We start from the raw sequence: 25,828 nt of genomic DNA, 5'->3' as shown, positions 1-25,828 counted from the left end.
CTGTTTCCTGGGAATGTGTAATAAAAGGGAAGCTTGGTCAGGACTGGGTCACAGGGACGCTAAGTCCCAAAATCATCTTAAGATAACCTCAAGATAACCTCACCAACTTAAACCAAAGACTTCAGCAAAGAACCAGAGACAGGATTCAGCAATCTATTTATGAACCTGTACATCTCTTCTCAATTCTTTGTAGCTTTCTTTATATTTATTAAACAGTTTGCAAGCATCAAATCAATCAAGTGTTGTTACTGTTATAAACAGCCTCCTAGCATTAATTACCCAAAGTTACCTAAAGCCTCCTAGCATTACAGTAATGAAGAAATATGACATACTTACTCACTATAATGTTGGTGCTGAATGTAGAACACAAAAAAACTTATTTTTACTCTGAACTAATATAATTTTATAACAAGATTTGAGGAAACTAAGTGGCAGGTGACGCCATAGGAAATCGGCAATCCAAGTGCCAATGTTGTGGCTTTGGGTAATTAGATGGACCCAATTTCGTATAAAATCATATTTATTATTTCAAAGTAAAAATATGTTATTTCATGTTCTACATTCAGCACCAACATTATAGTGAGTAAATATCATATTTCTTCATCCAAGAAAAGGGCTTCAAACGTTGGGGCTGGTTGAAAAGAAGTCCCAAAAGCCTTGACAGGATCAAGCTCAACTTCCTCCACCTAAGTTGGAAAGGGCGAACTCCAGAGTTGACTAAGCAACACCCTGAGCTCAACTCTGCCCTGACCCCAAAACCCTCAGATGCTTCAGAACCAGAAGAAAAGGGGGGAGGGGGGGAGACCAGAGGGATGGTTGCCATGCCCAAAGGGAACGGAAGAAAAGGTGTGGAGAGAACCATGGTTGAATTAACCAACACCTCCAAATCAGAGTCCCTAAACACCAACTAGGGCAGCTTCAGGGCATTCAACCAGGCACAACCTAGACTGCTCTAAAACAGAAAACCTTAAAAGTAAAGTGGTCACTGCTCGAAAACTCTGAACATCATTACAAGTGTTTGTTAGATGAGCAATATGCTGGTAACAAGTCCCACATGGCTCAGGGTCAAAGGTGTCACCCAGCAGGCAGCAGGGCATAAGGAGAAGACATAAGCATTGCCACAGGGTACAGATGATGCACAACCTTCGAATTCACACATGGCAAGCAGGTTCAGCAGGAAAATCCATTGGACTGCTGAACCTGCGGGGGTTTTCCAGGGTCTATAGTGAAGGGCCCTGCAAGAAGCCAATGCACAATGATCTCTGCACTTGAACCCTAGTTTTTAATAGGAACAGGTCCTCCTGATACCAAGAAGGGAAATCTCTATGGAACAGAAGACAAAGGGAATAAAGCTGGATGGACAATATAACAGGTATAAGTAGGCAAACCCAGCTTACCAGAGGCTGAGAAGGCTGACTTCGGCATGCCTTGGTTAGGTGGCACGATTCCCCAGTGTGCCCCGCCTGCCAAAATTCACGCAAACCCCAGGAAAGACCGAAAGCCAAAAACAAACGGACTTACCTAGGGCGAGGACCACCACAAGCAAGGAAATCCTGAACACCCCATGGAAGAGACCCCTGTGCACATACAACTCTAAGCATCCTATACTCCTGGCTTACACATCACAAATATGCACTGAAACAGCCAAAGGCAAAAAAAACACCACTTAGCTGAAGTAGGAAACAAGAGCAACAGAGCAGACAGCCAGGGCACTAGCTACCATCAGCAAGAATCGAGAGTGGAGCAGCTGATTGACTCGGTCTGCCTCTCTCCTCCCCCCATACAAGGGGAAAAGGTTGGGCAAACGAGCTGGCACTAGTTTCATGAATTTTCAATAGGTTTATCATATAATTCCCCCACATGGCAGAGGAAACTGCCTTTTCCTACTCACCTTCATTGTACATCACACTGCATATCACCTATATACAACCAGTATGAATTACAACCTAGATGTACATCTGAAATGCACCCCCTGTCACCCTCCACCCAGATCCCTGAGCCCCCAGGCAGGTGCAAGCCCAGACCTGCCAGCTCATGGGTTACCTGTGGGTAACAAGCAGTTCAGCTGCCGGCTTGTAGTCACAAGCCTCGGGTGACAAAGGATGTGACGTCACCAGCAGGGTTGTAAGTACCTTGTACTTCTGACCTCGCTCACCACAGTAGTCTCTCCTCAGGTACTCCGGTTTCACATTACATCTGCCCAGTATAGCCACAATACTGCATCATGTCACAGGTTGTTTACATTGTTGGGAGATTTAATTTAGCAATTTTGAGGTATCAACATTTCTTACAACCAGCAGTGATGCAGAGCCACTGTTACAACCAGTAGTGGTGCAGAGCCACTGTTACAACCAGTAGTGGTGCTGAGCCACTTTTACAACCAGTAGTGGTGCAGAGCCACTTTTACAACCAGTAGTGGTGCAGAGCCACTTTTACAACCAGTAGTGGTGCAGAGCCACTTTTACAACCAGTAGTGGTGCAGAGCCACTTTTACAACCAGTAGTGGTGCAGAGCCACTTTTACAACCACCAGTGGTGCAGAGCCACTTTTACAACCACCAGTGGTGCAGAGCCACTTTTACAACCACCAGTGGTGCAGAGCCACTTTTACAACCAGTAGTGGTGCAGAGCCACTTTTACAACCAGTAGTGGTGCAGAGCCACTTGTACAACCAGTAGTGGTGCAGAGCCACTTTTACAACCAGCAGTGATGCAGAGCCACTTTTACAACCAGCAGTGGTGCAGAGCCACTTTTACAACCAGCAGTGGTGCAGAGCCACTTTTACAACCAGTAGTGGTGCAGAGCCACTTTTACAACCAGCAGTGGTGCAGAGCCACTTTTACAACCAGCAGTGGTGCAGAGCCACTTTTACAACCAGCAGTGATGCAGAGCCACTTTTACAACCAGCAGTGGTGCAGAGCCACTTTTACAACCAGCAGTGGTGCAGAGCCACTTTTACAACCAGCAGTGATGCAGGGCCACTTTTACAACCAGCAGTGGTACAGAGCCACTTTTACAACCAGCTGTGGTGCAGAGCCACTTTTACAACCAGCAGTGGTGCAGAGCCACTTTTACAACCAGTAGTGGTGTTTCATTTCGCTGACTTAGTGGGTGCTTCCCTGGTGGCAGCGGACATGATTAAAATTCAGTGACAATTTTATCATAGTGCCACTGCTCTCTGCATCTCTTAAGAGGGGACCAGATGAGGGGACTAGGTTCTGGAAAAGGTCCCTGATAGGCCTAAAAGAACTCTGCAAATGATGGCACCTAGTAGTTTGCCACTATATCAGCATTGAAGCTTCAGGGAACCACAAGGGGCTACCCCAGAAAAGGCTTTTGACAAAGTCCCACATAAGAGGTTGTTCTGCAAGCAAACATATTGGAGGAGTGACAGGAAGGCTTCTAAAATGGATGAATTTTTTTCCAATAGGAAAATAAGGTCAGTAATCAGAGGCATTGTAAGAAATTGGAAAATGTCACTAGTAGAGTACCGCAGGCTGAGTGAATTGCACCTCACATCGCTAGAAGACAGGAGAGCTCGGGAAGACATGATCACTACCTACAACCTTCTCAGAGGAATTGACAGGGTAGATAAAGATAAACTGTTTAACATGGGTGGTATGTGAATAAGGGGACACAGGTGGAAACAGAGTACCCAAATGAGCCACAGGGATGTTAGAAAGAACTTTTTCAGTGTCAGAGTAGTTAACAGATGGAATGCCTTAAGCAGTGATGTGGTGGAGGCAAGACTCCATACACGGTTTCAAATGTAGATATGATAGAGCCCAGTTGGCTCAGGAATCTGTACACCAGTTGATTGACAGTTGAGAGGCGGGACCGAAGAGCCAGAGCTCAACCCCCGCAAGCACAACTAGTCGAGTACAACTAGGTGGGTACAAGGTTTGGTTCTTGCACCAGTAATATTTGTCTACAAAGACGATGTTTTGGAAGGAATACAGAATTATTGTATATGAACATGTTTGCTGATGATGTTAAGATACCAGGGCAGATAAAATACTAAGACAATTGTCATGCTCTTCAAGAAGACTTGGACAAAATAAATATACGGAGCAAGGCTAGGCAAATGATATTTAATGTGAATAAATGCCACATGATGGAATGTGGAATAAGAGAAAATAAGCCATGCATAATCTACAAATAATGTGAAAAAGCTGTAAAAAAATTTGATAAAGAAAGAGATCAAGGGGAGGTTCTAGATAGAAAACTGTCACCTTAGGAAGCACACAATGCTGTCATAAAAGAAAATTATGCAAGGAGCCACCTTATGCTGTGCTTCCAATTTCAGATTTCCTTTATCCACTGCCCTGCACTACCCGTCTGAGTCCAGGGTGTGGCAGTGCACCACCCGACATACCTACTTAATGGGGTTCTGGGAGTAGTTCTACTTCCAGCCAGGCTTGACTTGTGAAAGCTTGGTCCACCAGACTTGCTTGGAGTGGCCCGTAGGCCCACATATCCACTACAGCTCAGTTGGTCAGGCACATCTTGAAGAAAACTATCTAGTTTTCTCTTGAAGATGTCCATGGTTGTTTCGGCAATATTTCTTATACTTGCTGGGAGGATGTTGAACAACCGTGGACCTCTGATGTTTATACAGTGTTCTCTGATTGTGCCTACGGCACCCCTGCTCTTCACTGATGTGACTAATGTTAGGATATCATAAGATTTAAAACTCCCATGGGTACAAGGGGCTCATATCCTGTTCCTCAGGACTCCAGTAAACAGATGTGGTCTTGAAAAATAATTGTTTGCATCTCTCCTAGCAAAGAACCTCAGCAGTGTCAAAACAACCAAGGCTGGCACATGCAGCTCACAGTAAAGCTGCATGTGCCAGCCATTTCATAATGACAAATAAAATAAGTAACCAATTATTTTGCCTTGATAGTGTCATAGATGATCCTGAGTGTAATAATAATCATGTACAAGATTCAGATATCAGTGAACACAATGCTAATTATGGGGTTCACAGCAGGAGGCAGACATTTACAGCACACACAAGTGGTTTGTGACACTACACATAATAATAATAATAATAATAATAATAATAATAATCTTTATTCAAAAGAATGTGAGTACAAAGAACATAAGAGTAATGTACAACTGTAGGGACAGGAGTTACACACTAATGAAGCCACTATTATGCAAAGCATTTCGGGCAAAACATAAAATAATGACACAAAATTTAACTAACAGTGTGTGAGAGTAAAACACTTAAAACTAAAGGAGAAGTTAACAAAATGAGAACAATCATGAAAAATAATAAATAAGAGCAAAAAGATATAATTAAGAATGGCCGGCATAGATTATTACAATTTGGAGTCCGTAGATGTAGTAATAGTACAGACAGTAATTTATTTACATTAATAACAGAATGGAAATAAAAGGTGTAGTTTAGAAAAGCAACTGGACTCTTTCTCGTAATATTTTCTTTGGAACATAACAAAATAGTAATTTAAGGTTAATGGGGCCAACACTAAAAAGAAACCATGAACATAAAGGACAGGAGTAAACACTTTAACAAAGAAATGCAATAAATTAGATGACAATAAATGTAGAAAGTACATAATACTTAGTAAATGAAAATTGAAGGTATAGAGTAACACAAAAATAACTTAATAGGTACATGGGAAAATGTGAGTGAAACTAGTTACATGGCAGTGATTATAAGATAATAATTACAAGATACTAAGTAAATATTTCTTAGTCTTTCTTTTAAATTGGTTGGGAGACATACAGCTTTTAATTACATTTGGGAGGTCATCCCACAATTTGGGACCCTTGATTTGCATTGCATTTCTGCTTTGGTCGAGTCTCACTCTAGGAGTATCAGAGATTTGTTTCTCGTGTGGTGACCGTGAGAGCTATTACAGCCTTCTAGGAAGCGCTTAAGGTCAGGACTGGCACTGCAACTCAGAGTTTTATAGATATAGAGAACACTTGTGAGTATGTGCACAGACTTGATAGTTAATATGTTCAAGGGTTTAAGAAAGAGAGCAGAGTGGTGTTTGGGACTGGAATTTGTGATTTGTTCTAATTGCTGATTTTGTTCTAATTGCTGATTTTTATATTGATTTTGTTACATCATGCAACATGACCTCATGTTCCTTTAGAAAATAATCTTGTGCAAAATTATTCATATGCATGATTTAGTGACAGGAATCTGATAATAATAGCAGTTTTCGAAGTGATAATTTAGTGATGTACATACTGCAGTGTATTTCTGGATATTTTGATGTAATTACCTAAGTGTAATTACCTAAGTGTAGTTACAGGATGAGAGCTACGCTCGTGGTGTCCCGTCTTCCCAGCACTCTTTGTCATATAACGCTTTGAAACTACTGACGGTCTTGGCCTCCACCACCTTCTCACTTAACTTGTTCCAACCGTCTACCACTCTATTTGCGAAGGTGAATTTTCTTATATTTCTTCGGCATCTGTGTTTAGCTAGTTTAAATCTATGACCTCTTGTTCTTGAAATTCCAGGTCTCAGGAAGTCTTCCCTGTCGATTTTATCAATTCCTGTAACTATTTTGTATGTAGTGATCATATCACCTCTTTTTCTTCTGTCTTCTAGTTTTGGCATATTTAATGCTTCTAACCTCTCCTCGTAGCTCTTGCCCTTCAGTTCTGGGAGCCACTTAGTAGCATGTCTTTGCACCTTTTCCAGTTTGTTGATGTGCTTCTTAAGATATGGGCACCACACAACAGCTGCATATTCTAGCTTTGGCCTAACAAAAGTCATGAACAATTTCTTTAGTATATCGCCATCCATGTATTTAAATGCAATTCTGAAGTTAGAAAGCATAGCATAGGCTCCTTGCACAATATTCTTTATGTGGTCCTCAGGTGATAGTTTTCTATCTAGAACCACTCCTAGATCTCTTTCTTTATCAGAATTCTTTAAAGATTTCTCACATAATATATAGGTTGTGTGGGGTCTATGTTCTCCTATTCCACATTCCATAACATGACATTTATTAACATTAAATTCCATTTACCAAGTGGTGCTCCATATACTTATTTTGTCCAGGTCTTCTTGAAGGGCATGACAATCATCTAAATTTCTTATCCTTCCTATTATCTTAGCATCATCAGCAAACATGTTCATATAATTCTGTATACCAACTGGTAGATCATTTATGTACACAATAAACATCACTGGTGCAAGAATTGAACCCTGTGGTACTCCACTTGTGACATTTCTCCATTCCGATACATTGCCTCTGATTACTGCCCTCATTTTTCTATCAGTCAGAAAATTTTTCATCCATGATAGAAGCTTACCTGTCACCCCTCCAATATTTTCCAGTTTCCAGAACAACCTCTTATGTGGAACTCTGTCGAAAGCCTTTTTTAGGTCCAGATAGATGCAGTCAACCCAGCCATCTCTTTCCTGTAATATCTCTGTGGCCCGATCATAGAAACTGAGTAAATTCGATACACAGGATCTTCCTGATCGAAAACCATACTGTCTGTCTGATATTATATCATTTCTCTCCAGGTGTTCTACCCATTTAGTTTTGATTAGCTTTTCCAATACTTTCACTATTACACTTGTCAATGATACAGGTCTATAATTGAGGGGGTCTTCCCTGCTGCCACTTTTGTAGATTGGAACTATGTTAGCCTGTTTCCACACATCTGCTACGATTCCTGTACACAGGGATGCCTGAAAGATCAGGTGAAGTGGAATGCTGAGCTCAGATGCACATTCTCTCAGAACCCATGGTGAAACGCCATCTGGGCCAGCTGCTTTGTGTCAGGTGATATCGACTGCTGGAGTCAGCTGGTCGTAACTTGTACCTCTATACTGTGCTAAGAGTTCATCACCACACATTAGAATTACTTATGTCTTATAAAGACCATAACGAACCAAAAACTGGTTCATTATGATTTATAAAAATATATACGTGTACATAACATGCGTATATATATTACAGCGTAATAACAGCAAAAACACTCTTGTATTCAACTATTAATATAAAATGTATGTCACTAGATACGAGCATTATATTTTGAGCATAACGATGTTCAACACATTTAACTATGTAAATCCCTCAAATTAATCAATATTGAATAATATTACAAAAAGCAAACAAAAGAAACAGACATTGAAATAATCATGTAAAAATGTACTTGTGGCACCTCCAACAACACAGTGTTCATGTGCTAGGCTGACCTTGGAATCTTGTCCTTTGTTTATAAACTATCAACACACGCTGTTTGTGGTTCATTATGGTGCACAAAAAATGTAAATAGTTACATATAATGCAGTGTAAGAACAGCAAAAAATCTGTTGTATTCAGCTAAGAATATAAAAATATACCTGTCACTAGATATATTTTCATATAGGTAGAAATTGAGCTTGGTACAAAAGGATTAAGAATGGGGAAGTCAGTTTAGAACAAATATTTGTCCAATTGGTTGGAAATGTTAAAAAAAAAAAAAAAAAAAAAAAAAGATAAGTAGGCCAAAAAGAAACTATGAAGTTCACATAGAAGGGCAAGCAAAGACATATCTTAAAAGTTTTTTCAGTTATATCGAACAAAGATCCGGGAAAGGATAGGTCCATTAAAAACCGAGACAGGTAAGATAACTGATAATGACAAAGAGATGAGTGGTATTTTTAATAAATATTTTATCTTTGTACAGGTATTTACCAACGAGGAACATTATACCTTCAGCTGAACAAGTCTATGTGGGGCGGGGAAGACGACAGGTTGACTAGTTTAGCAGTTACCAGGGAGGACATTATTAAACAAATAGTGAAACTCAAGCCAAACAGATCCCCAGGACCGGATGAAGTGTTTGCCAGAGTGCTTAAAAAATGCAAAGAGGAGCTTTGCAAGCCATTATCTACAATATTTAATAAATCATTAGAGTCAGGCAGAGTGCCAGAATGGAAGGTTATTAATGTGGTACCAATTTTCAAGAAAGAAGATAGATCACTTGTGTCAAACTATCGGTTAACTAGCTTAACGTCTATTATGGGAAAGTTACTTGAATCTATAATTGCAAATAACATTCGTCATCATCTTGAAAAACATAAATTAATAGTGATTCACAACATGGATTTACAAACGACCATTCATGTTTTAACAAATTTGCAATCATTTTATTCCAGCATAGTTGAGGCAATTGATAGTGGTAAGGTTTGTGATGTTATGTACCTTGACTTATCAAAGCTTTTGATAGTGCAACATGAAAGACTGATTAAAAAGATAGAGGATCACGGTATTGGGAATGCCATATTAAGTTGGATTAGGGCATGGCTATACCAAAGGAAGCAAAGTGTTAATATAAATGGGGTTAATTCAGAGTAGGAAAATGTACTAAGTAGAGTGCCTCAAGGCTCTGTCCTGGGACCTCTGTTATTCATAATATATATATATAAATGATTTAGCTTCAGGTTTGAGCAGTAATACTGTATTTGCAAAGTTGCCAATGATACAAAAATAGGAAAGGAAATAAACATAGGAAAGGCTCATTATCACTTCAAGAGGATCTAAATAGGGTTTTGAACCCTCATTGGATAAGTTTAGATTTAGGAAAGACCTGGGTAAACACTGATTCGGTAATAGCGTTATTGATTTGTGGAACCAATTACCGAATATCATATTAGAAGTAGGATACCTTGATTGTTTCAAGCATGTTAAACATATATATGAATGAGACTGGGTGGATATAGATAAGAGCTGCCTCATATGGGCCAATGGGCCTTCTGCAGTTACCTTCATTCTTATGTTCTTCTTAAGTTCTCATATGAGCACCATATTTTGAGCACAATGATGTTCAACATATTTAACTACAGTATATAAATCCCTCAAATTACACAATATTGAATATTACAGACAACTGGAAAAAAATCCAATAAGAAACTTATAAATTTCCAAAAATAATTATGGAAAAATGTATTTGTGGCAATTTGTGCCCCCAGGAGTGTCAACACGCTTCCACTACACATAAGGGGCATAACTTGCCGTCCCCTCACAGTGTTCAAGAGAGAACTGGATAAGCACCTCCAAAGGATACCTGATCAACCAGGCTGTGACTCATACGTCAGGCTGCGAGCAGCTGCGTCCAACAGCCTGGTTGATCAGTCCGGCAACCAGGAGGCCTGGTCGGCGACCGGGCCGTGGGGACGCTAAGCCCCGGAAGCACCTCAAGGTAACCTCAAGGTAAGGAGTTGGCTGAGCCTTAGCATGTTCTGATGCCTCATCCCTCAGCACTCACAGGATTCTGAACCCATAGAACTGTCTACCTGCCTAAGCCATAAATGCAAAGACTTAAATTTCAAAATCAAACTGGAAAAAAGAGTATTAAGGCAAATTGAGGGATCTTCGACAAGCTGCTGGCTTCCTGTCCTCGTCTAGGCAACTAGTGTTAGTGGCCCTCGGGTAAACTTGGGTAAACATAAATTGCTCAACTTCACAGTTCCACCAAGGCTAAAGATACAATTTTTTTTAGTTTCCTGTGATCAAAAAACGCATTTTAACAATACAGTGGAGCCTCGGTTTATGAATGCCCTGGATTACGAATTTTTTAGTATACAAAGTCAATTTTCTCATAAAACTTGATTCAGTGTATGAGGTTTGCCTCGGAATACAAGTTTGTTGAGTTTGTACATGTATGGGTCGTCGAGCATGTGGGTTCTGCTGGGCACAGGGCGAGGCATGCACAGTTTACCAGTGTATCCGGCCTAGTGATGACCGCACATGAATTCTTTGTAAAGAATTGAATTGTTTTTCTGCTTTTATGGTTTCTGAACATAAAAGTTCTTGTATATCATGCCATGGGTCTCAAAAAAGTCAGTGGTAAAGTTTAACAAGAAAATAGTTGAGGATGACAATAGAGGAAAAACAAGAGATCATAGCAGCAATGAGCTGTAGCAGGCTGTTGCATTAACCATTTTAACCATTGCACTGCTCTGCATTAAAATACGACACACCTGTGGTGCGCCAAAAATAAATTCTTTCCCCCCAAAAAAAATTTCTTCTTATATTGTTAAACTGCAGTCTCTGATCACGGGGAAACTAAAAAAAAAAATGTATGTGACATACTTTAGCCACGATGGAGCTGGGAAGATGAGCATATTATGGGTGCTGAGCGATGGAGCGCTCACGGTCACTAGGCCCCGCCACCCCATGGGGAGGCAGTTGCCGCAAATATAATGTTAAACAATTATTTTGATGTTTCCCATTCATTTCTTCTCCGGTTTTATGCTGTAATATTATTCAAAAGTGTGTAATTTGTGGAATTTATATAGTTCAATGTATGGAACATTGCTATGCTCAAAATTATGGGGCTCATATGTGTAACTGTATATTATATTCTACGATCAATCAATCAGTGTTTTTGCTGTTATTACACTATATACACACACATTGTATATACCTATCTTCATACGTGTTCATCATAACAAACCACCAAGTAGGTATGGCAAGCCCAAAAAACAAGAGTGGGCTGCCACACCCAGCCAGCCCTCCCTCACTCCTTCAACACCTAACTCACCAAAATTACTTCTCCCACTAATACCATTTGTGGTGTTATTACACTATATACACACACGTTATATATAACTATCTACATGTTTTATTCACCATAACTGTACAACTAAGCTGGTATGGTGCCCAAACAGCATAGTGGCCACTGAATGACAAGTCACACAGCAAAAGCCAGCCTCACTCCGTCCCTTACCTAAATAGCTCCTCCCAACACAAGCCTTTTGCTGTTATTATGCTCTATACACACATTATATATAAGTATCTACATTTGTGTTCACCATAGCGAACCACTAAGCTGATAGTGATTTCAAACAATAACATGTTGCCACATACCAGCCATCAGCCGACGCCACCTCTCCCTCCCTCCCTAACAATACTCCTCCCACCATCAATTCACATCGCTAATTCTCACCACAATTCTGCTATTATCAGAATCCTGGTCACTAAATCAAGTAAATGAATACTGTTCTAGGTGTTTATTTAGTAAAAGAACATGAGAAGTCGTTCGAAGAATTTTAAACGGATGAAATAATGTCAGTGTGCTGTGCTAGCGCTGTGAATATCTTCAACAACATTTATTCAGTAATATCTGAACATAGTACACAGTCTGTTATCAAAGTCAGGCTCTTCTGTAATACTATCATGGCTAAATAATACCAGATACATATTCATATGGACAATTTTAGGTGATGCTGTGGTCAAAAGCTGAACAGCAATGCTGTTAGCTCATGCTGTGTGTGCCAGCCTTGGTTGTTCACTCAGTACTGAGGCTCTCACACCCGGGTGAGAGCCTCAGAAACATGGCATCTGTTTAAGAGAGCCCTGAGGAAGCTGATGTGAACTCCCGTGTAGTCACGGGAGTTTTGAATGATACGCTATCCTATAAGATCCCTGAGGTACGTTGCGCACCACCCGTCGAGAGCCTCAAGGTGCGTTGCACAGTGCAGTGGTTAATGACAATGTGATGTCTCACTACAGACAAGTGTTGAAACGTAGGGAAACACAAGTGTCTATAGACAGATTCTTAATATGACAAGCAAGCAGTGAGCCACAATCAGGTCCTAGTGGTATGCTTGCAAAATGTAGGAGACTGTGTACCCCAGAAATGTAATTTCTGCCTAATGTTATAAAAGAAGGGGGACACTCCTTCCAAACACTAACACCTCTCCTACTCCTCTTCACAGTCTTCTGTATGACAACAAGTCCTCAATAAAGATAAGGTATAGTAAAAAATATGAGTAGTATTCTGTATAAAATGTATTTTTAAGTTAATACTTTTGGGTGTGTGGAACGGATTAATTCAATTTACATTATTTCTTATGGGAAAATTCGTTTAAGTTTGCAAATTTTTGGTGTACTAACCATCTCTTGGAACGGATTAAATTCGTAAACCAAGTGTCCACTGTATAAGAAAAAAACTCTAGGGGAATATTTTATTTTCGGCACACCACAGTTTTGTTACAATAAAGGCGGCTGGGAGCTGGGGTTAGATACATTAATGGCAAAATACCAAAAAACATGTTCATGACCTTTGTGAGACCAGAGTTGGAATATGCAGCAGTTGTGTGGTGTCCATATCTTAAGCACATCAACAAACTGAAAAAGATGCAAAGACATGCAACTAAACAGCTTCTGGAACTGAAAGACAAGAGCTATGAGGAGAGGTTAGAGGCACTAAATATGCCAAAGCTAGAAGACAGAAGATATAGGGACGATATGATTACTATGCACAAAATAATAAGGGGAACTGAAAACATTGATCAGAACAATTCTTGAGACCTGGAACTTAAAGAACATGAGATCAAATATTTAAGCAAACTAAACAAAGCTACTGATAAAAATATTAGAAAATTCACTGTCGCACAGAGTGCTAGATGGTTCGAACAAGTGAGAGGTGGAGGAGGCCAAAACTGTCAGTGGTTTCAGAGTGTTATATGACAGTGCTGGGAAGACTCACAAGCGTAGCTCTCATCCTGTAACTACACTTGGGTAAATACAGGGCACAACCAGTTAACAAATCATGCAAGTGTTGGCAACACAGAATTGGCACAAATTTTATATGGAGTTCTTTTGCTTGTAAAAATTTTTTGGCTAAAATGATCACTAGACAAAGTACAGTATTGCCCTATGTTGAATGATAAACCACAATGTTATGCTGACTATATCTATTATACATAAGATGTCATCCACCGAGTTAATGCTAACACACCTTAACAGAGGATTCTGTTTAAATATGTAATGGTCAAATATTACATAAAAATAATCTCAATTGGAATAAAATGGATATATAATTATCCAAAGCACAAATGGCTACAGAAAAACAAAAAAAATTATAACATTACTAAAATGACAAAAACATTAATAGAATACAATGATGTTTAAAGGTCAGTTATAAACTTAATTTTAAAAGCAACATTTTTAATATATCAATATTTTCACTGATGTAAGCTAATCTTATGATTATTTAATACACTATATCAGTGTAAATACCAATAAATGAGAAATGAAACCAAAGTATGAAAATTGTAAAGTTGTAACCAGTGTAGTTTTACATTCAGATACATTTCTGAGATGGAATAAATTGTATATTTACACTTTCTCCTCATTTTGAATGCCATTAATTATTTAGTAAAGACATTTTTATAGTTTCTTTCACAACAGTAATGCACATGTATGCATTCACATTGTTAACTGTTACACTGGCCTAGGCATAGTTTAAAACTAACTAATCTAAGATAACAATTTATAATTGGAATTTAGCTCAAATATAATTTTACTAAGCAGGTACTTCACCATTAACTTTGGTATCCTGAAATATACCTTTCTTAACAAACACTTATTTACAATGACGAGATTCGACAATAGTGTATATAAATACATTTTAGCCTATGGATCATATTTACACATCTAACACTTCTGTTTTCTTGGATAGTGAAAGAAGAGAATGAACTGAAAGACAAAATGTTTCTTTAGTCAAAGACGGCAAGTATGGTGGTGGTGGCACAGAACAGTGGTTGAGCTGTGATGATGATGATGATGTGTACAGTGAACCTGTTGATGACCACATCTTTATACCAGAGTCACTATCACTTTCACACTTATATTTTAAACTGTATTTTGGTGGATCTTGCTCATTTACTTTAGTTTGTCTTCCTGTTTTAAATTTGTTGAGAGGTATATCAATAAAACCATCATCATCATCAATATTAACAGCTGTATTCTCTAGTTGTGGAGACCCATTAATGGACGACTGTTCAATGAAGTAGATATCTTTCTTATCATCACTCAACAGAAGTGGTGCCCTAGGTTTCTGAAAATCGAGCATATTTAACGAGTCTGGTACGTTCTCACTAGGAAGCAGAGCTGGGTTCATTGGCTTTGTGAAAAAAGCTCTTGGTTTTACAGTTTCATGGCTTAAATAAATTTTACTTTTATTTCTGTGTCGGCGACATAACCACAATAAAATTGATACAATTCCAAGCAATACAACAATACTACAACAAATTGATAATGCAATTACAACTGAAGGATTTAGTTGAATGCTATCTGCCAATGGCATTTCATACATTAATGAATCTTTAGTCTTGTTTTTACCATTCTTTGTTAGTATCTGAGTACCACTTCCAAAATCTGTTATATTATATGCAAGAATGGGTATTTCATCCAAAATATTATTTATGTCATTATCAAATACATCACTATTTGAAGTTACTACATCTTCCCTTTCCAAGTAACCACTATCTTGATAATCTGAAGCCAATGATGTAAATTCTGTTTTTATTTCATCCTTTAACTTTACATCTGATGCCAATGTATCCCTGTTTGCTAGAAAATCATTTGTTGTATCTTGATACAAATTGGTTAACTTTATTTCAGAATCTTGTCTTGCTGGATAATATATAATGTCACTATCATGCAACTCTGTATAAGTATTTTCTACAAGCTTGGCTACAGATTCAGATTTCTGAGAGCTCTCAAAATTGTTAGACTGTGTTAAGTTCGCATGATGCTGGCTTGGTAAGTGTCTATTATCTGGATCAACCCAAGTAGTGACTGTTGCACTTCTTGTGGCTGTTGAATATGATGACCCTTCATAACTTGTAGCTTTAGCTATCTGACTTGGATCAAATACTGCATCATGTGCATCTACTTGCAGTCCCTCTCTTGTTGTCATAATTTTAAGATCAAAGCTGCCAATATCATCAAACAGATTCTGTATAGTATCTAACACTACCTCTGTGACTGGAGATGCTTCAAGTAAAACATTTTGACCATCTGAATTTGTGTTATTGACATCTGGAAAAGATTCATCAGATATACTAGTTGGAGTTGTCACTACCGATTCATATTCCTCATTGTTCAGAATAATGTCAGGGCTAATTCCAGATGATTGAGGAGTCGTTAACTCTTCGTCATTTGGGAGAATGTCGGTACTATCACCAGATGACATTAGAGAAGTCACTAACCCATCATATTCCTTATTATTAAGTAGAATGTGAGTGCTATCATCAACAGATATTGGTTTGTTAGTGACTTCTCCATACTCATCATTTGGAGTAGTGTCAGTGCTTGACTGATGTATCTCTCTCTCTTTCCATGTTCCTTCTCTTTGGTTATCAGTAATTTTTGTATTAACATTTCCTGAATTATAGATGGTCACATTATCACTTAAAATATCTGTAGGACTTTCTGTAGTAACCATAATATTTGTATTTTTCAAATGTTTAGTATTTTTTATTGATTCAATAATATCAATATAATCACTGAAATTTTCTGGATTTTCAGATAGTTCTGTTGTAGTAACAGAACTATCATTAGTGAAGTCAGCAAATAATTCCCATTTCCCCGTTTCATCACTATTTTTTTCAGAAAGAGGTTTTGAGGTAGAAGTTAAATCTGTAAGCTGTGTAAAATCCTCATTTTCTATATACGTTCCTTCAGCTTCAGTTGTATCTACTATAATAGGAACTGTGATACCATTATATGATGGGTCATTTGTATCCATTTCTGTAGTTTCAAAATCATACCCACTTGAAACCATAGGGGGCATGTTATGATGTTGGAAACTAACACGAGCTCCTTCATTTTTCTTCAAAAAGACATCAGTATCCTCCAAAGACAGCTGGGATGGTGGTGTCACCATCTGCAAGATGGAAACACATATATATATATATCATGCCATGAATCCTCAAATAAACTACCTATGCTTTAACCCTGTATGTATATGTACTGTTTATATATATTGTTATGACCCCAGGTAGCCTGAAAAACAAGTCTACCCCAATGAGAGTTATTCAGTGATCTTGACCTGATTGAAAGGTCAGAGGAGGTGTAGATATTTGAATATACTGTACTGACAGAAAAATAAGGGCAGTGATCAGAGACAATTTATCAGACTGGAGAAGTGTTCAATTCTAGCACCAGTAATGATCATTGTCTATATAAACTTCCAGAAGGAACACAATTATATTAATATGTCTCCTGATGATGCAAGCTACTAGGGAAGGTAAGAAACTTAAATGTATTTCATTTCAGTATCCATTTGTTCATTTAAACTTAAATGATTCTAATGCCCGTCAATAAGACCTGGACAAAATAAGTGAATAGAAAAGCACTTTGCAGATGGAACTTAATGCGAATAAATGCCATTATGGAACGTAGAATAGGAGAAACTAGGCCACACACAACCTACAAATTATATGAAAAAGCTTTAAAGAATTCTGATAAAGAGAGATCTAGGGGTGGTTTTAGATAAACCCACATGAAGATCACATAAAGAACATTGTGCAAGGAGTGTATACTAGCTTTTCCTATTAGAATCGCTTTTAAATACCGTACATGGATGGCAAAATATTAAAAATTATCCATTTCTTGTGAAATCCAAGTTGGAATATGAAGCAGTTGTATGGTGCCCATATCTTTAGAAGCACATCGCTAAACTATAAATGGTACAAAGATGTGCAACTAAATGGCTTCTATAACAGAAAAATAAGAGCTACGAAGAGTAGTTAACTGAATTAACTATACAAAAGCTACACGAACTGGAGCCCCTAAGGCAGTTCGTTGTTGCCTTCAACCTCATTCTGGCAGTTCCTGCAACAGCGTTGGAACCAATCATATTGGCGTTTGCCTTTCCATTGGAGACTTTCAGAATCGTGGAGAGGGGGGAAGACATGCTGCTTGGGTGACAGCTTCTCCTCCATATTAACCTACCCTGGCTTTGCGCTCTGGATACGCCACTCCAGACCGACAACCAGAACACAACTCCATAGTCTCCTATGGCCGATGGATGCCTACTAGTAGACGCTAGCAGAAAGATGATATGATCACTACTTACAAATAGTAATAGGAATTGAAAAAAGTGATAAAGCATTCTTTTTTAAAACTGCAACTTCAAAAAAACAGGACACAGGTTCAAACTAAGGAAACAAAGCTGCCAAAAAAAAGATCAGAAATTTCACTTTTGCAAATGGTGGTAGATGGTTGGAACAAGTGAGGTGGTGGAGGCAAAAACCATCAGTAGTTTCAGAGCATTACATGACAAAGAGTGCTGGGAAAACAGGACACCACGAGCGTAGCTCTCATCCTATAACTACACTGAGGTATAGTAATTACAAGATCTTAAAAAAGTATACTAAGTTTGTACATCAAAGATAGCATGTCTCTCACTTAATTCCTCTTATGTGAAAATTATATGATAATGAAAATGTTTATTCAAAAGAATGTGTGTGTACAAAGAAAATATGAGTAACGTGCAATTGTAGGAACAAGAGTTACAAATACAAATGAAGCCACTATAACAAAGTGTTACGGCCAAAACTTAAATTAATATAGACAAAACTTAACTAAAGATGTGAGGGGTTAAACACTAAAAATGTATGCTTTCTTGGAATAGCTTAATGTGCATCAGCATCAACAGGGAAGGCAAGTTTTTGATTTACAAAACAAATTATTGGGTTACATAATAGACATGGGGTCAATGGATTTGCAGGCGTAGGTTAGACATATACAGTACATGAATGAGTTTTGGTAGATATAAATAGGATTTGCCTCTTATGGATGTTCTCATGTTATGGTTAGACAATTGAGATGTTTGTCAAATCCTGAGAATAGGATGGTAGATAAAGCAGTGTTGTACTTCACACCCACTGTAACATTAACTACAATACTGCAAATAGACTACACTCCCTTGTTAACTTGCTTAAACCCCTCATGCATCATGAGCTATATTGTACACTGAGTTCAAAGTACCTGCTGATGTACCTCAAACTTTGCATCATCACAGACCTGCTTAGCTAAACATAGTCCAGTACTGTAATTGAGCCAACAGTGTGACTGTTGGCCTTCCACCACCACCCACAGGATGGCTGCAATTTGATGTTGTACAAATTGGAATCAAATGTAACTATGATGTGAACTGCAAGTTTAAGAATTTTTTCACCCTTCTACTACAGCCCATGTTGCGAGACCCGTAATAAATGAATTACGGGTAAATGTACTGTAAATGCTCTGTTGATATCTATGTTATGGGAGTGGTAGTTAAAAAAACTAACCAAACCATAGGAATAATCAAGCATACTTTTGACTAAGGAAAGTAATTATTCACCTGTGTAAATTGCTGATGCGAACCCACTTGGATTATTGTATCCAAGTATGGTGACCTCATCTTCAGGAAGACATAGCTTCATTGGAGAAAGTGCAACACCAGGCAACAAAAATCATTCCAAAACAAAGTTAACTCTTATACTAGGAATGGTTGAGGGCTAGCATTAGCCACAGGGCTAACACCGCAAACCAGACATGATAGGGCCGATCTCCTCGAAATGTTTAAAATACTGAACCATTTCGAGGATGCTGATCTAGACCATTTCTTCAGAAGGTCAGATGTAACACGAACAAGGAACAACAGTTTCCAGCTTAACAAGCCACAACGTAGGACTGAGAACAGATGCTTTTTCAACCACAGGGGTTATAAACCCATCAAACTGCCTACCCAGTGAAGCCATAAATGCCAAAACTATTAAATGTTAAAATGCAACTGGAAAAGATCATCGGGACAAATGGGGGGACATCTGACAATTATCAAAAGAAGGCACCAAGCCGGGAAGGGACATTTGACAAGCCAGCGGTTTCCTGTCCTCGTTGAGGCTACTATTGTTAACGGCCCTCGGGTAAATTCAGGTATCTTACATAGCTAAACCAATATTAGCTTGAAATGCTGTACAAATTGGAATCAAATGTAATTATGATGTGAATTGTAAGTTTAAGAACTTTTTCACCTTTCTACTACAGCTCATGCTGCGAGACCCATAATAAATGCTGTATGTGAGTAGCAGCTGTATTACATAAATATATAATGTAATATTGCTAATGTACATATTTTTATAAATGAGCATTATTATTATGCTTCATTCCCTAAGCTCATTTGGTTCCTGTACACTCCACAACGCCCAGATGGGTAGAAGACTAATACATGAGGTTATATAGATGGTTTAAATGAAGTCAAAGAACCAAATTGCTGCATTTTTTGGCAATTTCATTGAACAAAAACATTTGTGTGAGGGTTTTGTACCAGCACCCATGGTGTTGTTAGGGTGTGGGAGGCTGTGTACCAGCACCCATGGTGTTCTTATGGTGTGGGAGGCTGTGTACCAGCACCCATGGTGTTCTTATGGTGTGGGAGGCTGTGTACCAGCACCCATGGTGTTATGGTGTGGGAGGCTGTGTACCAGCACCCATGGTGTTGTTATGGTGTGGGAGGCTGTGTACCAGCACCCATGGTGTTGTTATGGTGTGGGAGGCTGTGTACCAGCACCCATGGTGTTGTTATGGTGTGGGAGGCTGTGTACCAGCACCCATGGTGTTGTTATGGTGTGGGAGGCTGTGTACCAGCACCCATGGTGTTGTTATGGTGTGGGAGGCTGTGTACCAGCACCCATGGTGTTGTTATGGTGTGGGAGGCTGTGTACCAGCACCCATGGTGTTGTTATGGTGTGGGAGGCTGTGTACCAGCACCCATGGTGTTGTTATGGTGTGGGAGGCTGTGTACCAGCACCCATGGTGTTGTTATGGTGTGGGAGGCTGTGTACCAGCACCCATGGTGTTGTTATGGTGTGGGAGGCTGTGTACCAGCACCCATGGTGTTGTTATGGTGTGGGAGGCTGTGTACCAGCACCCATGGTGTTGTTATGGTGTGGGAGGCTGTGTACCAGCACCCATGGTGTTGTTATGGTGTGGGAGGCTGTGTACCAGCACCCATGGTGTTGTTATGGTGTGGGAGGCTGTGTACCAGCACCCATGGTGTTATGGTGTGGGAGGCTGTGTACCAGCACCCATGGTGTTGTTATGGTGTGGGAGGCTGTGTACCAGCACCCATGGTGTTGTTATGGTGTGGGAGGCTGTGTACCAGCACCCATGGTGTTGTTATGGTGTGGGAGGCTGTGTACCAGCACCCATGGTGTTCTTATGGTGTGGGAGGCTGTGTACCAGCACCCATGGTGTTGTTATGGTGTGGGAGGCTGTGTACCAGCACCCATGGTGTTCTTATGGTGTGGGAGGCTGTGTACCAGCACCCATGGTGTTGTTATGGTGTGGGAGGCTGTGTACCAGCACCCATGGTGTTGTTATGGTGTGGGAGGCTGTGTACCAGCACCCATGGTGTTGTTATGGTGTGGGAGGCTGTGTACCAGCACCCATGGTGTTGTTATGGTGTGGGAGGCTGTGTACCAGCACCCATGGTGTTGTTATGGTGTGGGAGGCTGTGTACCAGCACCCATGGTGTTCTTATGGTGTGGGAGGCTGTGTACCAGCACCCATGGTGTTGTTATGGTGTGGGAGGCTGTGTACCAGCACCCTTGGTGTTCTTATGGTGTGGGAGGCTGTGTACCAGCACCCATGGTGTTCTTATGGTGTGTGAGGCTGTATACCAGCACCCATGGTGTTCTTATGGTGTGGGAGGCTGTGTACCAGCACCCATGGTGTTGTTATGGTGTGGGAGGCTGTGTACCAGCACCCATGGTGTTGGTATGGTGTGTGGGAGGCTGTGTACCAGCACCCATGGTGTTGTTATGGTGTGGGAGGCACAGCACCCATGGTGTGGGAGGCACAGCACCCATGGTGTGGGAGGCACAGCACCCACCGTGGCACTGTGTCTGGCACCCGCTCCCACTCACGATATTTGAAGGTGTTGTGGAGGAGATGGTAGTCTGGCGCCGGCGTCTGGCAAGTGTAACGTCTCCTCCTCACCGTCCCTCACCTTCCCTCACCTGCTCCTACATCCAACTCCTCCGATTCCTCTCCCGCACTCTCCCATACGCTCCCTACCTCACTCCTATATATCCTAACTTAGAATAATGTCGACTGCGCTCATTGTTACTCATTGTAATTTATTATCTCTGGGGTTGTGGAAGTTGTCACGTTACTGAGACATGTTGACCAATAATGTTGGGTAACGTTTGAGAAGCAGGAGGAAGTGTGGACGGAAGTGGCCACAACCTGCATCCGGCAACACAACTCATTAATGTATAGTGTTCCTTCTCCTCAACCTTACTCTTTTAAACATTACAGCACAATAACTACTCTCTTAAACATTACAGCACAATAACTACTCTCTTAAACATTACAGCACAATAACTACTCTCTTAAACATTACAGCACAATAACTACTCTCTTAAACATTACAGCACAATAACTACTATCTTCAACATTACAGCACAATAACTACTATCTTCAACATTACAGCACAATAACTACTCTCTTAAACATTACAGCACAATAACTACTCTCTTAAACATTACAGCACAATAACTACTCTCTTAAACATTACAGCACAATAACTACTCTCTTAAACATTACAGCACAATAACTACTCTTCAACATTACAGCACAATAACTACTCTCTTGAAAATATATTGCAATATTTTAATAATTATTCATAACAATAAGTAATTATCAAAGAAGGCACCAAGCCGGGAAGGCTATGCAGCGCTATAACAAATAATAATAATAATTATTATTATTTACCTGATTTAACTGAGGGCCACTAACTCTAGTGGCCTCGATGAGGACAGGAAGCCGACGGCTTGTCGAAGGTCCCCCAATTTGTCTTGATGATCCTTTTCATGTAGATTTTAAAACTTAACACAGTTTCGGCATTTACGACTTCGGCGGGTAGGCGGTTCCATGAGTTATAACCCTATGGGTGAAAAAAGCATCTCCTGTTCTCAGTCCAACATTGTGGCTTGTTGAGCTTGAAACCGTTGCTCCTTATTTGTGTTACATCTGACATTATGACGAAATTGTTCGGATCAACCTCCTCCAAATTGTTCAGTATATTAAAGGTTTCGATGAGATCACATAATCTACAATAACCAACACATTGATTCAATTTCTTTCTTTATTATGCACCCCATACCCATCTCGTGGGCGGGGGTGTAAAGGATTACAGAGGCACATAATCGGTTCAGGAACTGAGCCCCTCTAGTTCGTTTAGCTAAGCAAATAAAAAATTTTGACGCTAGTTACAAAATTATTAATGTTATATATACATGTACACATTCTCATACATACATGTTCATATATATATATATATATACTTATACATATATACGTATACATATATACATACACATATATATATTTAATCACCCACACAAATACACACATCAATAATCTTTTGTCACAAGTGATTCAACAAGAGGCTCACAACAGTCACTATACAAGGCACTTTACATCTATGGTGAGTTACACAGTTACTAGTCTTGCTCCACACCCACCCAACTGGGCGGCAGCTTTACAGTCATGTGCTCCACACCCACCCAACTGGGCGGCAGCTTTACAGTCATGTGCTCCACACCCACCCAACTGGGCGGCAGCTTTACAGTCATGTGCTCCACACCCACCCAACTGGGCGGCAGCTTTACAGTCATGTGCTCCACACCCACCCAACTGGGCGGCAGCTTTACAGTCATGTGCAGCATTACCTACAGTAAGCAAATTTTGGATACTTCGCTAAGATTTCGGGCAGCACATCATTATGAATGAAGTACTTACACATTTCTTGGATACTATTGATAGTGTTATCTCTAAATTCCGCGATTTTTTCACATTCCATTATATAATGACGCAAAGTATGCGAGTAGTTCTGCTGACAGAGTTTACATTTAGTCAAATCTACATCAGCAGATGTTACAAATTCCCAGAGGTACTTGTAGCCGAGCCTAAGTCTAGCAGTGGTAACATCTAGAAGTAATGGGTTTATGAGAGTACATAACATTGAGATTTTTACATTCTTGTAAAGCCACTAACACGCAAAGCGTTTTGGGCAGGCCCTTAATCTAACAGATAATTTTAAGTAGGTAATTTGTGGCAAATTTGAAAAAGTTAACAGTTACATCGTAAGATAATTTGAAGAAAATTAGTAGGTACATTTTAGTAAAATTTGAGGATTATCGATAGGTATACATGGTAGCATATTTTGAGGATTATTTCTAGGTATATTGTAGTAAAATTTGTATTCACCATAACAACCATGATATAAGATGATGGCAGTGACGGCAACGGTGAAGTTATATGGCTGAGACAGATATTTTAAGGTAACACACGATACAGTGCGAGTGTGAAGCAGAAGGTAGAAAACTACGAGGATGAAATTAGGTAATTGTTGGTGTTTCTTTTGAATTTAGGGGTAGGTTGGACAGCTTTTTATTCCTTAGGGAGTGTTCAAGTTAAAGTTCAAGTATATTTATTGAGCAAGAAAAAAATACACCTCAAAGGGATAGAGTAACTTAGGCTACTTCTACCCCCATCTATTTCAAGTCCCTCAAGGGACGCACAAATTCAGTGAGTACAGATACCAAATAACAATACAATAATCCCACTTAACATTGCAGGTTAATATAGTAAGCACAGCATATAAGTGTTACACTCATTGGGGCAAAATTTTTGTAACTGCTAAGTATTCTGTCTATCATACCATTATCACACATCCAAACAATTTGATATGGTACACTACTTATTTCCTTATTTCTATAGTTATCAATAAGCTGACACTCTAATACATAATGTTCTCTCAAGTTCAAGTATGTTTACTGTGACAAGTAAAAAAAACAAATTACATCTCAAAGAATAGCTTAGGCTATTTCTACCCCCCCCCCCTACTTCAAGTCCGTCAAGGGGCGCACAAATTTACGAGTACAAATACACAAATCACAATATAAGAATCCCATTTAACATTTTAGGTTAATATAGTACTCTCTAAGAGTATAATAGTGTACATCCACCGCTCTAGTTTTTAACCCATTAACGTTTCAAGATAATATCCTCACTCTACTTTCATCCATGTTTAATAATATAACTACCTTTGACCTGTGAATCACATTCCATGAGATACGAGAGTTTCTTGACACTCTCTCCCAACACTAACATTTTTGCTTTCTCCTCACTTGCACAACAGCTAATAACATCAAAGGTAATATTATTCAAATTTATTTTTTTTCTAATTCTGTATACCGTTTTATTTTAACCTTTGTTTCTACATTTGTCACTACAGAAGGTTGAACACCGCTAACACTACTAGAAAGTTTTTTGAAATACATATTTTCTGGGGGGGAGCCCCGTCGGCTCCCCGGAGCTATCCCAGGCTGATATGCTAATGTCAGACTTTGGCATCAGTCATGTGTATGGAGTTCTTAGGCCTACCGGGGACCACGGCCAGAACCGGGCCCCCTCAGAGAGGCAAGGGGAGCAATGGCCTATAGAAGCCCCCGTGTAGTTGGAAGCATTCTATGTCTGCCATCGACCGGAACAGGCACCCAGAAAGGTAAGCGCCCCAAAACAAACCCCTATTCTGGTTAAAATTGCTACCAAAAACCGAACTAGTGGATAGAACTCCCCAACCGAAAACAAGCAAACTAGTGTGACGTCACACACTGCCGCACCGCTGTCTGCGCAGCTCCCCCCTCCCCGGGAGGGGGAAGGGGGAGCCCCAGACCCCCCGCGCCGGCTACCCACGCCTCAGTTCTTGAGGCTGATGCTATAGGCGATGGTCGTGTGCTCTGGCTCCGGTGTCGCTACTGCACTGTGCTTTGCGTGTGGTGTTAGTTTTGGGGGTGCATCATGTTTTGTGTCCGGTTGCGGCGCTTCGCCGTTATTTGCGCGCCACAGCTTCTGTGTCCGGGGACGCGCTGTGAGTTGATCCGGTTTCCCTTCTTCCCTGTTCGCGGGTTCGGGTCTCTCGGGTCGTCCGCAGGGTTATTAGGTCCAGCCAGCCTGCGGTCTATCCCCGTGCCCATGACGTTCGTAAGT

The 25,828-nt window shown here is 39.9% G+C and overlaps 1 protein-coding gene across 1 annotated transcript; it reads right to left on the bottom strand.

Moving 5' to 3' along the window:
• Window positions 1-12,763: 12,763 nt before the first annotated feature.
• LOC123765538 (uncharacterized) lies at window positions 12,764-21,835 on the bottom strand. The gene is made up of 2 exons (XM_045754191.2): window positions 21,697-21,835; window positions 12,764-16,667 (listed from the first exon to the last, which is right to left on the bottom strand). The coding sequence occupies exon 2, from the start codon at window positions 16,665-16,667 to the stop codon at window positions 14,424-14,426; it is 2,244 nt and encodes a 747-aa protein (XP_045610147.1). The 5' UTR covers window positions 21,697-21,835; the 3' UTR covers window positions 12,764-14,423.
• Between the last annotated feature and the right edge of the window lie 3,993 nt (window positions 21,836-25,828).

This window comes from Procambarus clarkii, chromosome 30, assembly GCF_040958095.1.
Source record: "Procambarus clarkii isolate CNS0578487 chromosome 30, FALCON_Pclarkii_2.0, whole genome shotgun sequence".
Taxonomy (NCBI): domain Eukaryota; kingdom Metazoa; phylum Arthropoda; class Malacostraca; order Decapoda; family Cambaridae; genus Procambarus; species Procambarus clarkii.
This window is presented reverse-complemented; position numbering and strand designations above follow the sequence as displayed.

Coding starts and splice junctions, on each gene's coding strand:
- LOC123765538 (XM_045754191.2), bottom strand. CDS start 16,667: ATGGTGACACCACCATCCCAGCTGTCTTTGGAGGATACTGATGTCTTT.